This window comes from Astyanax mexicanus, chromosome 12 (assembly GCF_023375975.1).
Source record: "Astyanax mexicanus isolate ESR-SI-001 chromosome 12, AstMex3_surface, whole genome shotgun sequence".
Lineage (NCBI taxonomy): Eukaryota > Metazoa > Chordata > Actinopteri > Characiformes > Acestrorhamphidae > Astyanax > Astyanax mexicanus.
This window is the reverse complement of record NC_064419.1, coordinates 39046172-39063257: the sequence shown is the minus strand read 5'-3', so window position 1 is coordinate 39063257 and position 17086 is coordinate 39046172. Positions and strand designations below refer to the sequence as shown.

The 17086-nt window shown below is 37.6% G+C and overlaps 1 protein-coding gene across 3 annotated transcripts in view; it reads left to right on the top strand.

Moving 5' to 3' along the window:
• Positions 1–17086, top strand: part of dock8 (dedicator of cytokinesis 8) — a 103525-nt gene that overhangs the window by 83418 nt on the left and 3021 nt on the right. For all 3 annotated transcript variants that reach the window (XM_022671085.2, XM_007231854.4, XM_007231856.4), the window contains 8 exons: positions 3095–3238; positions 4821–4952; positions 5082–5216; positions 6682–6771; positions 7004–7240; positions 10385–10528; positions 11130–11236; positions 15254–15424. In XM_022671085.2, the coding sequence (XP_022526806.2) occupies positions 3095–3238; positions 4821–4952; positions 5082–5216; positions 6682–6771; positions 7004–7240; positions 10385–10528; positions 11130–11236; positions 15254–15424 (1160 nt within the window). The remainder of the gene's footprint in view (positions 1–3094; positions 3239–4820; positions 4953–5081; positions 5217–6681; positions 6772–7003; positions 7241–10384; positions 10529–11129; positions 11237–15253; positions 15425–17086) is intronic.

The following is a 17086-nucleotide window of genomic DNA, read 5'->3' as shown; positions in this document are numbered from 1 at the left end:
TACATAGGTAGTTAGGTAGGTAAGTAGGTAGATATGTATATTAATAGGTAGGTAGGTAGGTAGGTAGGTATGAAAGTAGGTAGCTAGGTAGGTGTGTAGGTAGGCAGTTGGTAAAGTAGGTAGTTAGGTAAGTAGTTAGATTGGTAGATAAGTAGGTAGGTAGATAGTTAAGTAGGTAGGTAGGTAGGTAAGTAGATAGGTAAGTAGGTAGGTAGGTAGGTATGTAGGTAAATAGGTAGGTAGGTCAATAGGTAGATAAGTAGGTAGTTAGGTAGGTATGTAGGTATATCAATAGGTAGATAGGTAGGTAGGTAGATAAGTAGGTAGGTAGTTTAGTAGGAAGGTAGATAGGTATGTAGGTATGTCAATAGATAGAAAAGTAGGTGGTTAGGTAAGTAAATAAATAGATAGGTAGGTAGATACGTTGGTAGTTAGGTAGGTAAGTAGGTAGATATGTATATCAATAGGTAGGTAGGTAAGTAGGTAGGTAGTTTGGTAGGTAGGTAGACAGGTAGATAAGTAGGTAGTTAGGTAGGTAGGTAGGTCAATAGGTAGATAAGTAGGTAGTTAGGTAGGTATATCAATAGGTAGATAGGTAGGTAGGTAGATAAGTAGGTAGGTAGTTTAGTAGGTAGGTAGATAGGTATGTAGGTATGTCAATAGGTAGAAAAGTAGGTGGTTAGGTAAGTAAATAAATAGATAGGTAGGTAGATACGTTGGTAGTTAGGTAGGTAAGTAGGTAGATATGTATATCAATAGGTAGGTAGGTAACTAGGTAGGTAGTTTGGTAGGTAGGTAGATAGGTAGATAAGTAGGTAGTTAGGTAGGTAGGCATGTCAATCAGTTAGGTAGGTAAGTAAATAGATAGGTAGGTAGGTAGGTACATAGGTAGGTAGGTAAATAGATAGGCGAGTAGGTAGGTAGACCAATAGATAAGTAGGTAGGTAAGTAGGTAGGTAGATAAATAGATAGCTAGGTAGTTGTGTAGGTAGGCAGTTGTATGTAAGGAGGTAGTTAGGTAAGTAGTTAGATTGGTAGATAAATAGGTATGTAGGTAGGTAGGTAGTTTGGTAGGTTGGTAGGTAGGTACTTTGATCAGCAGGTATACATAGTATACATAAGTTACAAAATAAGAATAAGACATAATAATACAGATAAACAATAAAAAAATATTAAATTAGAGTTGTTTTAGTGTGTGTGTGTGTGTGTAATGGAGGTAGTGCAGTTAAACACAGTAAAACAACAATGAACACCACTTGCTATGCATATTGAGAAGATGACTGATGTCAGCCATACAGACCAGAGAAATATGGAATTAAAAGTGGATTAAATATACATAATATACATAATACATAGGGCCAATAGACAAAGAAACTAACAGTTGTACCAGTTTACCACTCTGTCATATTTTTAGCACTTTTAATGTCCCACCTTACCAGAGGAGGGGGCTATAGAGTCAGAAACACACTGATATTTACTCCTGAAATGGAAGAAAGTGAAGCTTGTTCTCTACTCTGTTTACCCTAATGTAGAGAATGTACTGTAATATTGTTGTTGTTACAGAATAGTGTGCCTCAGTGTGCATTCACAAATTAATGTAAAAAAAAATCTTAGAAAATGCCCTTTCCTACATGCACCTACTTTTTTTTTATATACATTCATACATTCATACCTAATATGTGACACATTCCCAAAAAAGTTGGGACAGTAAAGCATTTAACACTTGTACTGTTGACATTACCTCTTACACCCTCTCACAGCCATGTTGGCACTGAGGACACTAAGTGATGATGAAGTGATTCACAAGTTATGTTTCTCCATTCTTTCTGCAAACATATCCTAAAGTGCCAAACATTACACACACAAAAAAATCCTCCATTGGGGAGTGGTGAGGACTACAGGCTGGCCATCATCTTCTGCAGCCCAGCATTTGCAAATTGTGCAGCAGGTCGATTTTAATGATCTTGTTGAAAAATGCATGTGATACATATATAAATGAAACATCATATTGCAGTATATTAACAAATATATTAAATTGGAGCAGACAAAATGTCAAAATATGTAAAATATTGTGTACATACCTTCTGCAGTAAAAAAATAAAAGTCAAAAGAAAGGTAAAGGAAAGAAATGCTGAAGTGCTACTAAATAATAGGTTATAAGTAGGGGTGTCACAATTTCGATATTTTATCAAAATCGATCGAAATTATGTCATGGTCTCAAGCCTCGAAGTCAAAAAGATGATCAACGATCCCTCCCTCTAAGCTGCGCAAGCGGCGCAGCACGCTACGCAAATGGCGCAGCACACTGTAGCCGATGCCACGGACATTGTGAGTGCTCAAAGAGCAGCCCTTTCCCCAGAGAATGTGGACATTCTCATCTTCTAAAAGAAAAACTTGAACATATAAAAATAACAGTTGTTTTGTCTAGCCTCAAATATGTTAATAGTTTTGGTACCTTAAGGAGCATCTTTCTTAGTCTTATTTTTCATGTTTAAGTGTTATAGTAGGATAGAGTTCAGTTTGTTAAGGCTCTAATTGTTCTATTATTTTGTACATGTACAAGTTCCTGCATTTTTTATTATTTATTTTATGTTGCACATTGCTGTTTTAATAGCGCACACTGCTGCTACCAAAAAAAGCCACTAGATGGCATTATATATATCTTAATTAAATTATTTAAATTTGACCATTAGTCAAATTAGTCACTTTGCATCACTTATATCAAGCCCACCTTTTGAAATAAGATATTGTAAATTTGTTGAATCAAACCAATAACTGACCATAGACTAATCTAACTGGCGTAGGCCTCTCTGCTGTAAAAAAAGAAAAAAGAAAATCGAGAATCAAATCGTGACCCTAAAATCAGGAATAAAATCGAATCGAGGATTTAGAGAATCGTGACACCCCTAGTTATAAGAGGTTATTATCTTTTGGGTTCAGGTGTAACTGATGATTCAGGTTATTTGGTGACATGATGCAGTTATTAGCAGAAGGCTTGTTGTTGTATTTTTAATATTTCAGCTATTCACATAACCCCCAGCATAATAACACTTCCAGACCCACACCAGTAATCAGTGTAATTCCCCTGTGACAGAACATCTCCCCTAATGTGCTGGAGGAGTCCGCGGTGTCAGATGATATTTTGTCTCCAGACGAGGATGGAGTCTGCTCAGGACGCTACTTCACCGAGAACGGCCTGGTGGGCCTTTTGGAGCAGGCTGCAGAACTTTTCAGCCAAGTGAGTTAAACATGCACCTACAGTCAGTACTGGGATCTTGCTTGTGGAATGACTTGATTGGTCATTTGACAAATTATATTACAGGGTTCATACTGTCATGAAAAACCTGGAAAATTCATGGAACTTAAAAATCTTGAAAGTCCAAACCTGGATAGGTTTTGGAAAAATAAAAATACCTAGAAGATTTTGAGACATGGAAATTAGGTCTACAAATCTTTATGATTCCATTTATCTATGGAGAAAATCTATTTTGAGCTAACAAATACATCAGCTCAGAGTTAATGCAGTAATTTATCCCTACACAATGGAGCTCTCAATATCTGACACACATTTTATTATTATTAAAGATTATGTATCATTTTATCTGATTTATTTGAGACCTACTATAATCAGTTTTGATTATAGTTTAATTGATTTAATTTTTGGTTTTATTATCCATGTCTGCACTGATGTTTTAAAAATCGTATGGTCATGAAAATGTATATTAAATGTATATTTATATTATATTATATTATTTTAAGTATGATATTGAATTATTAGCTAGCAAAATTATATAAAAAATGCCCAGATGCTGTTTTACACACACATTCATGTCTCTTTTCACAGTATTCTTTTAAATAATTTGATGAGCTCTGCTCGGTTTGCCTTAGCTCTCACCGAATCAATATAGCATAGCATAACATAACATTTCAAAATAGCAACTTATTATTAAAACAAGAACATTGTAATTATTTATTATTATTATTATTTTTTTTAAATTATGCACTATTTATTGATAATATAAACACACAGGCCTCCATAACAAAAAAAGCCTTAGTTACCCGTTAGTTAGCTGCTATGGTGTTGTGGCTATCATAGTGTGCAGTTATTAGCCTGACTAGCTTAATAGCTTTATATGGAATGCCACAATTTAGCCATATCTCTATGAATGCCACAGTCCATAAATCATACATTGTGTCATTAGCTTTACTCTAAGGTAACCGTTTTTTAAAAGGAGCAGTTCTTTGACAAACATAGAAAAATAGAAGTAAAAATATTAGGCTCATCAGGGTTAGCTTTTAGCCTAGCAAGGATACACACTCATATATTTTCTGTTTATAAAGGCATTACAAAAAAATAAAGAGTTTCTTATTAAGCTTTTTAACATTGCCTATAATTATTGAGCATCCTTTACAAAACTATATACATCCAGGGAATACATATGCCTAAAAGAAAACCCAGAGCAAGAGCAAAAAAAGAACATTATATACAAAAATAATAAATTTATACGTTAAAATAATAGATTCAATTTTTATATTACTTTAAACAAATCAGGGTTACATCATTAGCTCAAAATTCATCTCAAATGTTTTTCCTTTTATGTATATTTCTAACAAGTCTAATAAGGGCTTATTTCTAATAAATACTTTGTCCATTTATTCCAGTGTTTGTTTAAATAAATCCATTCTTATAATCACTTTTCCATTAGATAAGTCTCCTTAGTTACGTTTATCCAGTCATCTAATGTTAGTCTAAACTTCTGCTTGATCTAATTATTGATGTCACATGTGACGCTGTGTCCTCTGCTATTCTTCACTGACAGGGTGGGTTATATGAGGCAGTAAACGAGGTATACAAAATCATCATTCCCATCCTGGAGGCTCACAGAGATGTCCGGAAACTGTCCACCACTCACGACAACTTGAAAAGAGCCTTTGACAACATCGTTCTGAAGGTAAAGCAGAGAGCAGATGGTGCTACAACAGAGCTTTGTCTTGGGCCAGAGTAACATGGTTTCATCAGACGGTAATTCTTAATTCAGTTATACTCAGAGCTGAAGCAGACGTTTTCTGGTTTATTTCAGGGCCATAAGAGGATGTTTGGTACGTATTTCCGCGTGGCCTTTTTTGGCTCTAAGTTTGGGGATCTGGATGAGCGGGAGTTCATTTATAAAGAGCCAGGAATCACGCATCTGCCGGAGATCTCCCACAGGCTAGAGGTACGTTTTAGTGTTTTAATGTACAATAGACGTCGTGCTGCAGAGATTTGAGCGGCAGAGTTTTTTTTTAATCTAGGGGTCTATGATGCTGTTATAGTGAGAACGTGGACAGAATGGAGAGAAACGCAGAACTGCAAACTGCAAAAGGGAAAAAAGACAAATGAAAAAAAAAATGTTCATGATGATTTTATGATGATTTTATAAGACCCTATTTAACATTAAAATTGTCAGTGTCACATCCTTGCCCTGCTAACCATCGTCTCCCTTCTGTGCTCATTTTTCTCTGTGTTTGTTTAGCTTTTCCCTCTGTGCATGTTCCTCCATGTGCCCCGTCTGTGTTCATTTGTAGCTCCGCCCACTTGTTAACTTGTCTCAGGTGTTTCCCGTTTCCTGTTTTTGTCCGTGTGTATTTGTAGTCTGTGTGTTTCCATTCTCCTTGTCGGTTTTTGTATGTCTTTACGTCAGTCAGGGTTTGTGTTCCAGTGTTTTACTCTGTGTTTCTTTTGTTTCAGTCTTTCTTTGTCTGTTTATTTTGTGTATTTCAATAAATCCTCTCATTTGCGTCCACTTTCCTCGTCCTCTTCTTGCTCCTGCTGCTAAAATCCTGACAGTTAGTGATCAATGTGTCCGACAGAATTAAATTTACTCTACAGGCCAACAGCATGAAAGCAAGCAATTCTAATTAGCTTAATCGCTGTAATGTTATAGAAGGTATTTTTTTCAAATTTCATAGTACAGCAACTAGTATTGCATCCTATGATTTTTGTTATGTGCCACAAAAGCTTATGATGGCCGCTCTGCACTGTACATATGCGTGAGGGCCCTCCTCCATTAAATTTGTGTGATTTCTGTCTGCGAGTCACTTGTTTTCAAGGACAATTTTAGCCAGAGACTGACAGTCATGATCATTACTACCACTGTGCTGTCCACTGGGGATGGTACTGCCTTTTGTCAAGTATTCCCAGTACACATGTGAGTTCATGTGAGTCACATGTTCATGTGAGATCACTAGTGATGCCCCAACACCAGGAGGGTGAAGACTAACACACGCCTCCTCCGATACATGTAAAGTCAGACTCCACCTCTTTTTTAACTGCTGCTGATGTATCATTGCCGATTAGCATCACAGTGAGGAGGAAAGCGCAGCGACTCGGTTCTGATACATCAGCTCACAGACAAAGCCTTGTGCTGATCGACATCACCCTGTGATGTGGGGAGAGAGCACCATCTACCCACCTAGAAAGAGCAAGGCCAATTGTGCTCTCTCAGGGCTCCGGTAGCAAATGGCAAGCTACATGAACAGGATTCGAACTAGCGATTTCCTGATCATAGTGGCAGCGCTTAGTCCCCTGGACCACTCAGAGCCCCCAGACAGTGTATTTCTACAGATCTCAGTAATATTTAGCTATGCCATTCTTGTGTGTAGAAATGTCTGCATGAATTGCATGTGTCTCTGTTTCTGAAGAACTTCTACAGCAAGTGTTTGGGGGACGGTGTGCTGGAGATGATAAAGGATTCCACACCTGTAGACAGAAACAAGCTGAATCCCAACAAGGTACTTCACACCAGACACACTGCTAATTTTAGCATCAGCACAATCAAGAGCTAATCAGAGTTTCATCAACAGCAGAGTCTCCTCTCACACTGTAAACAAACAAAGCACATATTTAACTGACACTACGCCTGATTATTAAGTGGCACTTAAGTGCGGCTAAAGTTTTCCATTAAAAAGTTTTGATGTGCAGCTGTGCATTTAAACCTGTGAACTCTGTTCTGTTTGGAACCAGGCTTATATTCAGATCACCTATGTGGAGCCCTACTTTGATGACTATGAGATGAAGGACCGCATGACCAACTTTGAGAAGAACTTCAACCTGCGCCGCTTCATGTACACAACCCCCTTCACCAAGAGCGGCCGGCCTCGAGGAGAGCTGTATGAGCAGTACAAGAGAAAGACTATCCTCACAACCTCACACGCCTTCCCTTACATCAAGACCAGAATCAACGTCATTCAGAAGGAGGAGGTAAAGAAGAACTTCTTACCTGCAGAACAAAGCAGCTTATGTCTGCATTGTAATAATTTAGAACCTTAGACATTCATTTACTTGGACCGTTTTCTCCCTTTGTATGGTTTGGTTTGGTTTCACACAGGCACAAACCTAAGTCAAGTCAAGAGGCTTTTATTGTCATTACATCTTAGTACAGGTACACAGTGTAATGAAATTACGTTCCTCCAGAACCATGGTGCAACATGGAACAAGCAATAGACAACATAAAGTGCAGGAGTGACGACAGAGCAACATAAAACACTAAATACATACAATACAATAAATACAAAAGACAAGACAATTTAAAAGACAGGACAGTGCAGTACCGATATGGTATGTTAATGTACATAGTGAGGATAAGGTGCAGAGATGTGTAACATATTGTAACATATAGAACATATATAATCACAGCACCAAAAGCACCAAAATGCGGCCAAAAAAACACACAAACACATTGTCTACTATGGTCAGAGCTGTCTGGCACACAATTACTGTTTTTACACCTGCCCAGGAAACCGTACCAAGGCTAAAAGCGATCTAGAATCTGTTTTTAACCGGACCAAATAGTGGTGACGTTAAAACACCCTAAAAAGAAAACCACAAATCCATATCATCGCTGTTGAATGAAAAACAATTATCTCCAGAACAGCAACTTTACAGGAGAGAAAGAACCTTCTAAACTTTCAATGGAAGTCAATGTAAAAATAGTTAATTTCAGGTCATTTTGAAGTATTTCTATGGGGTTTGTTCATCACGAAATTTTGGCACAGTATAAGGGACAGTTCGTCTGTTTGATTTATGTAGCAAACTAAAAATCAACAAAAATGGAGATACTTGTTTTTCATTGGACAGCGACGATATGTATAGCCAAAATAAAAAAGCCAGGGTTAAAACAGTGAGCCCAATGAACAAACACAAGCCAGCATTCAAAACCATAGGGACAATTCAAAGATTGGATAGAAATACAATAAATAAAATTCAGATGAGAAAGGCAGATACAGTCAGGAATGCTTAATATATGAGAATAAGGTTGGCAATACTTTGCAAGTATATAGTACAGATAATAAGAATCAGGTTGTGAATTAGTACTCTGCGGAAACTGAGAACAGTTTATGATTGGAGAAATGAGGATTGGAGACTGAAATGCATTCTGATGTGTATTTTGTGAAGTGTATTAAAAAAGAAATTGATGGATGCCGAATTAGAAGCATGCAGTGTGACAAATGTTACTTTTTGTAACATGACTCAATGGCAAGCATTACATTTTTGGAATTTTAAGATCAGGGAATTCTCTGTAAAAAGGAAGGCCGGAGCACTCAGCAGGTTTAGGCTTGTTTTTATAGAACTATAGATAGCTGTGAAGCCCATACCTGAATTCCCTTACACAGCAGATCCTGAGACTACAAAAGCAGAACAAAACAAAAGAATAGGGACACATAAATCAGTGGAAAGTTAACACCGGTATCAACAGGTAACAATGCAAGCTAAAGACAGAGCAAACACAGGACTGTACGTGCTGAACAGACAATTAGAACACCTGGGGAGGATAACGAGAGGGCGGGGCTACAAAAAGAAGCACCAGGTGAAAACTTGAAAGATTGGGTGGGGCTAGAGCAAAGACAAAGACCAAAACAGACAGATGGACATGTGCTAAAATACAAATGACAAAGGTAAACTAACAGGTGAAGACAGAACCCAGAGTCAGGTGGGGCAGCACATTACATTTTACAATGTTAATTACGTATGTATAAAATATAAACAGTTATAGCAGATTATTATCACTGTGTCCTTATCCTAACCATTGAGGAACAGGGTGAAAGGAGGATAATAAAGTATACAGAGAAACAGATACAGGACTACAGTCTGTAATTATAGAAGTACACAGTGCTCCTGTATGATCAGTGTAGCTGAAAACAATAAAACAAAATAAAGAAACAAGTGTACAAACAAGAAGGTGGTTGTTATATTCTGATTTTTTTATTATGTATAAGTAAATAGAGATCCCTAGAGAGAAGGAATACTCTATTTTAATTGGTTAGCTGAGATAATCTATTAAAATGTTATCTCATTTTTTTTTTCCAACTTTTAACGTTTTAACTTTTAACTATACTCTTAACTCAAAGTCTAAAAACTTAACTCTAAACTCTTAAACAAAATCTTCATGGTTAAAATGCTAAGTGTCTTATATCAGCAAAAAGAGTGCTTTTGAAGCACAGTTTACTTCATTACTTAATTCCATAGTTTTTCCATTCATTTTAAAATGTCTAGTTGTGGTCTCTAGTATGAATAAATGTCATGTGAGCTGTTTTTTTTGTGAAAAATAGTGCTCCGGTGATTTGGTTTAACACTGCTTTAGTCCGATGGAGGAGTGTGGGGGAGAAATGATAGGATTTTGGCTCCTGCTCATGAATATTCATACATGAAAACATATCAGCGAGATAAGCAACAGTTAGAAACATTTTAATATAAAGGCATATGTCTTTACAACGGCATATGTTACTTTACAATAAGTGTAATGGCCTGCTAAGTGCAGTTCAGCCACTGACCAAGTGTTAGAGTCTCTATAAAATGTAAAATCCACCGGAGATCCTATGTAAACACACAGAGGTGGGTAGTCCAGGTCCAGAAAGTAAAAATCCACACGGGATTTTGTTGGCTGAGCCGCAGCAGAGCCACCCAGACAAGTGCAACAAAACCCCTGGGTGGATTCTTTTAACTAATGTAAACAGAACTGTTCTAAAAATACACCCACTTATCTTAATTGTACTTCATTGGTGGTGTTCGATTTGTTGAATTAGCTTTGCTCTGAATTACTGGGCATAGTTTATAACACTGATGTGATATTTGGCTTGAGCTCTGCCTCGTTGATGTAGACATAATGCTTTTCCTGATCAACTCATTTTTCTGAACATTTTCTTTCACTAGCTACTGCAGACAATAGAGATTGAGGAAGAGTCTCATGTGCAGTATGCATATACAACTTAGAGGGACCTATTGTATTTTACAAAGAACGAGAAAAAGTGGATTTTAGCAGAAGAACAGGGGTATAAAGAGTTTAAAGGGGTATCATCCGAACGCTTCCTTTATCCTCCTTCTCTTCTTCTTTTTTTCTAATTGCAGTTTGACCTCACCCCGATTGAAGTGGCCATTGAGGACATGCAGAAGAAGACCCGTGAGCTGGCCATCGCCACACACAAAGAGAAGCCTGACCCTAAAATGCTGCAGATGGTTCTGCAGGGGTCCGTCACAGCCACTGTTAACCAGGTCCGTCCATCTCACCTGATCATTTTACACTCGGTCGCTCCACTCCTTTACTACTGTTTCTCGTGGCCGAGGTCTTTTTCCGTCTCCTTAGGAAATCTCTCCGTTTTTAGTCTGAGGAAAAGCTTGCGGTAATCTAAGCACGGCGCATTAACGTGATGTAAGCCACATAAGTCAGTCTGAAAGGTTTTAAAGTGATATTCGCTCTTTTCTGGGGGCCGTGCGGGGCTGCCGAGGAACAGTTTACAACACCAATCATGAGAAGTTTACTGTTGCGAACGTCTCCGAAATCCTGAGGAGATGTCTGTGGTTGTGTGATAAATGCCAGTTGGAGGGACAACATAGGAAGCGTGCAGCAATCCCTCCACTGCCTGGCTCCGCAGCCACATCACTCAGACAAAGACCTATTCATGATCTTTCCCTTATGTGTTGACTTTACCTTGTGGCCTCCAGTGCACGAAGCATTCATTTTCTCCTCCAGCACCGAGAGTGAAAGAGAGAGAGAGTGAGCTCTTTATTTACCTCAATCCTTCTTACCCTCTTTCTTTCCCTCTCTCACTTACTCTACCTTTCTCTCTCTCTCTCTCACTCCTCATCTCTTCAGGGACCGCTGGAGGTGGCCCAGGTCTTCTTGAATGAAATCCCAGCAGACCCCAAACTCTACCGTCATCACAACAAGCTGCGCCTGTGTTTCAAAGAGTTCATCCTACGGTGAGTGTGGCATTTCAGATAAGAAGGAGATACAAGCAAGCAGCATTTTTCGCAGGTCAATGATTCATTGATGTCCTTTCTCAACTTCATGACTTTTGGATTCAAAGGAAGTAAAAGAAAAACTAAAATAAAAAAAAGTTAAAGTTATACCATTGATGATATTGATAATACCAATACAGTCATTAGATCAGGGGTGTCCAAACTTTTTTTGTTGGGGGCCAGAAGGAGAAATATATATTTTAAGTCACGGGCCACAGACTGTAATAAAACAAATAATGAAATATACCACTTTAAATAATACTTTTTTCCTGATTATTTCATTCACACACCATTTTACTTGACTTGCTATCTTTATTTTTGACAGTGTTTTGACAGTGCGCACTCTCTCCGCTTTTAGACTCTTTGGCCCGTTTTTCTGCGCTAGAAATGCGCACTCTCTCCGCTTTTAGACTCTTTTGCCCCGTTTTTCTGCACTAGAAATGCGTACTCTCTCTGCTTTTAGACTCTTTGGCCCGTTTTTCTGCACTAGAAATGCGCAGCCCCTCCGCTTTTAGACTCTTGTGCCCCGTTTTTCTGCGCTAGAAATGTGCACCCTCTCCGACTCTTTGGCCCGTTTCTGACACCTAGCGTTCAAACTTTGAATCTCACATTATAAAACCTGCTTAACAGCGGGCCAACTTTCATTCTATTTCTAAAATACCTTGCGGGCCGCTCCAAAAAAGGAAACGGGCCGTAGTTTGGCCACCCCTGCATTAGATAATACGGTAACTAGCATAATAATGCATTTACATGTAACTTTTAAAGAGCATTAAGCTTCTAATTTATATAATAATCTGGTATTGGAATTGAAAAAAATGAATATCAAACACAATATACTATACAAAACATAAATTACATAAACCATTGTTTTCACAAGGAGCAGTGTATTCAGGTTAATAGGCTACTCTTGTCAAGTTAAAACACATAAAATGCAATGTGTTGTCAAGTAAGCACATAAAAGACATATAAACATTTCTAAAGTTGACTAGAGTGACTACAGAAGACTCTAAAGAGTGGTCAGTTTCCATTAAAAGTAGTGGTTAGACCATGTGAAGGGTAATGTGTGTAGTTTAATTATTTAAACAATCCTAATGCAGAAACTATTGTGAATTACTTGGTAACCAGTTAGTTTAGCTTAGTAACTGCAGAAAGCATGGACGCCGTGGTTCTATTCTCTTCTGTTCTTTAAAAATGAAGCCAAAACTGTCTGTCATGTTATTGAATTGGCAACCAGAGTCTGCACAACTCAAGACCAGAGGCAAAGCGTCATCTACTTGTTTACTTACCTATCAGTCCTTCAAAAAAATTGCAAAGAACGCAGAGTAGAATATGTGTTATTTGTGCTGCAACCAACAACACAGTAACACCACATTAATAATAACACTGTAGTAACCGTAGTAACAAGCTAGTTTGCTGACAACTTCAATACAACTTATGCCATAGTTATATATTAGCCAGATGGGAGTGCTGAGTGATCCAATGGTCTAAATCGCTACCACTGTGATCAGGAGGTCGCAGTCGTGTGGTTTGCCATCAGCAGCTGGAGCCCTGAGAGAGCACAATTGGCCTTGCTGTCTCTTGTTGGGTGGATGGGGCTCTTTTTGCTGTCCACGCTTATACACAGTCATTGGTTATATGCAGCATATAATGTAAGGATTTAGAGGGCTGTATTATAGGGCCTATTAAACTGATTGTTTTAATAGTGAAGAACTGACACGCACTAAACATAATAATATAACAATGATTTGAAAATGACATGTTTTAGGGTTAAGACAACAAAACTCCAGAGGTAATCTGGTGTACCACATTGGGGCACATCTCCTACCACCACTGGTACATGTACCACAGTTTAAAAACCACTGCACTACAAAACCAGGCAATCCAAGGTTTAATGTCTTTCAACTGCATTTCATTTGCATTATGATTATACTGTTTAAACTACAGCTCAAAATAAACAAGACCGTGGTGCTTTTTTCTCTCAGAACATATGGAATGCTTGAGGGAATGTTTTAGTTTAGCTCCTGAAAGTGGCTTTCATTTTGGAAAAGTGTACATCAGGACCTTGATTGCTGCCAGAAATGCTGCTAAATATTTACTGTAATTTAAAAAATGTTTATTTTCTCCCATAATCCATTCAGTCTGGCATGCCTCATATAAACCACATTACCCAGTGTATGTATTAGTCTTCTTATACAATGACACACACTGGCTGGAGAAGGTCAGTTTAACGTTTATTAGCTTTCATGGAATATGGTAAGTGTCATGGGACATGATACTATTTTTTGTCCCATAACATTTGGCATGCTAGTGTTACTTGCTTTGGCCAGCAACACTAACCACCGTGATTACTAAAGTCTCTCCCGTTCTGTTATGACTTTATGTCCGGAATCCAAAACCTCACAATGAATTAAAGCCATTGACTGTTTTTAGCTTTCAATATTTTAAATTTTATTGTGTCTTTTTGTTTCTCACAAACCTTCAGGATTATTGAGATGGAAAGACTGAAACATAATTTATTCATATTCTAAAGTTGAGTGAATGGTCTTAATTATTATTATTTGAAAATTTTAAGACATGGTATGTACTAACGTAGTATGTTTTGTTTATTACATGATCAGATCAAGCATTTACAGTGATAGAAGTCTATATAGGGTATAGTAGCTGTGTTTGTCAAATAACAGAATCATAAAAATAGCAGTCAACCTGAGGGATTTAATGGATTATTAATACAATGAGTCAGTCACACAGAATATGATACTCTCCTGTCAGAATTTAGATATTATAACTGCCACACACATTGTTCATCATATCAGCTCTTCTGATCTTATAGGAGCTCTTTATAGTTGTATGATTACAAACTGTAGTCCTATATCTGTTTTTTTTTCTGCATACTTTATTATCCTCCCTTCACCCTGTTCCTCAATACTCAGCACCCCACAAGATAAACCAACACATAGCAGCTATTATTTGAGTGGTGGGTCATTCTCAGCACTGCAGTGACACTGACATGTTTGCTGTGTGTTAGTGTATGTTGTGCTGGCACTAGTAGATCAGATACAGCAGTGCTGCTGGAGTTTTTAAACACTGTGTTCTTCACTTACTGTTCACTCTATTAGACACTCCAACCTATAGCTGCTCCACTTTGTAGATGTAAAGTCAGAGACAGAAGCTCTGCATTTGTTGCTCGATCATCCTCTAGTCCTTTATTAGTGGTCACAGGACAGTGCCCAGCAGTGGCACTGAGTTGTTTAAAAACACCAGCAGCACTGCCGTATCTGATCCTTTTGTACGAGCACAACACACACTACTAACACACTGCCATCACGTCAGTATCACAGCAGTGCTGAGGATAATGACCCACAATCCAAATAATAGCTGCTATTGAAGAATTGAAGAACAAGGTGAAATGAGGATGATAATAATAAAGAATGCAGAGAAACAGATACAGGACTACAGTCTGTAATTATACAACTACAAAATTATCCTATATAGTCAGTGTGGAAACAATTATGAGGTAGCCATACTATTCTGACTGGACTGTGTATAAGTAATGCTATGTTGAGGAGGTCTGTATGCTATTACTTTTGAATCGTGTGCTATTTATAATAAAACGTGTGTCCTTCCAATGCACAGACCTTTACAAAAACACAGGAGTAAAACCATTAGGGTGCAGTAAATCTACTGTCACTATTTTAGCATGTCTTTGTTCTGACAGGCTCCAGATTTGGATGTAGCATGTGTGTATTTTTCTCGTAGCTTGGCTCAGTGTGTTAATGTTTTTGTGGCTTTTTTCCTTGGCCATCCTTCATTTTATGTCTTCGGCTCTGAAAAGCCGTCCAGTAACAGAAAAACGCCTTTAAATCACGATCCCTTTCAATCACCATCACTTCCCCCTTCACAGTCCAGTTCCTGCAGACTCAGGTTGCCCTGTTCCTCAGCCCCGCATGTGTGGTTGATTGTATGTGCATATTGTTGCAGGTGTGGGGAGGCAGTGGAGAAGAACAAGTCCCTGATTGCAGCTGATCAGAAGGAGTACCAGCAGGAGCTGAAGAAGAACTACAACAAACTGAGGGAGAATCTGAGGCCCATGCTGGAGAGGAAGATCCCAGAGCTGTACAAGCCTATAGTTAAACCGCGCTTTGAGAACAGGTAATGCAGATGCGAAGAATTAAAACTATACTACTAAACTATTAATATAATTTAAAGTATTTAATTAAATAAGACATGTTTGGGGTACAAGTACAGTCCCTGAAATTGAAATTGAATGAAATTATTATTTAAAACTATTAATTATGTCTCTTTATGTCTTTATGTCTGTATGTCTTTTTTTTAACTTATTTTTTATTTATTTTACGTAGTACAATGTAATTCAATACAAATACAATTTTACTTTATCCTTTTTACAGTATTTTTCATTATTCACATCAATTTTACAGCAAAATAAAAAAGTACAAGGCAATGACAAACGACTAAATTAAGTACAAAAATGAACTCCTGAATGATTTATAGTCACATACACACTGAGCATTTAAAAAGAAACGTACAAATAAGAGATGGGCGATAAAGGATAACAATAAGTAATACACATAATGAAGGAATTGGGCTTTTTTGACATTAATTTAATGTCAAAAAAAAATTAAGAAACAATATGTAATCCTTTCTGTAACTAGAGCATAGGGCTAGACAATAGAGTAAATAATAATACATATACCTCAATATATTTCCGAATTTGTATCAAATCAATATTAATCCGATATCAATATGAACAATATAAAGGTCACAGAAAAAAACTGCCAGCAAAATTTCCACAAAATGAATTTGCCATTTAATGTAATGTTCCCTGAAATGTCAATAAAATAAAAAATCTAAATAAATATTATTATATTGTGACCTAACCAATCTGACCAATTTAGCCCAAGGGTACATTATCAGGCTGAGGTATTTTTAGGGCTGTTTAGACGTGTTAAATACAATCTTTTCAAAGCAGATTTGTGTCACTTTACAATCCTCTTTAATCAATTCAGGGTTTTTGCTCATATTGTCTTTGACTATACTGACAGTTCACATTAATTTATGTAAGTGACCTATATGTGTCTGTAATGTGAACAAATCTGTTCCAAAACTGCCATGTCTCCCCTGTTGTTGGTTTGCCATGCTGTCAGTGTTGTGCCAAATTCTGACTGCCAGCAAGGATCTGATTCCTTTCGAGCAATTATACTTCATTCTTAATAGTATTCATAAACAGAAACAACAGAAATCAGCCTGTATGGCTTGTGCATTTCAAGGGGAGTTGGATTATGACAGAACTCTGAATTTGGCACTACACTGGTGTTGACTGGTGTGAAAAGACAGTAAAAAATCAGATATGTCACAATGAGGCAAAAATTTGGAATCAAGTCAATTCAGGCTGATTCCTTTTCAGAGTCGTTTACATTACAGATACGGGTCAATTACACAATAATAATAATAATAATAATAATAAATGTGGACAGCGAAATTTGGAATTGCTTGAAGTTCCCCTGTAATGTGAACATAGCGGTAAACTGCCAGTGTATTTACCCAGGATCACACAGTTACAGAGCCTGTTGAAATAAAGCCTACATTCAGTGGGACTTTAGTGTTTACTTGTGTTTATTGCAGTACTTTTCCCAGCAGTCAGGCCTATAACTAACGGCTTTGATTTAAGCAGACGTCACAGCCTGACTGTAAATGCCACCCATGGTCTCTGTGTAAAAATTCAATATCAATGAAGCCTCATTTTAAGTCCCTGCACAAGCTGCCCTTTGAAACGCTTCTCCTCCTCCTTCTTCC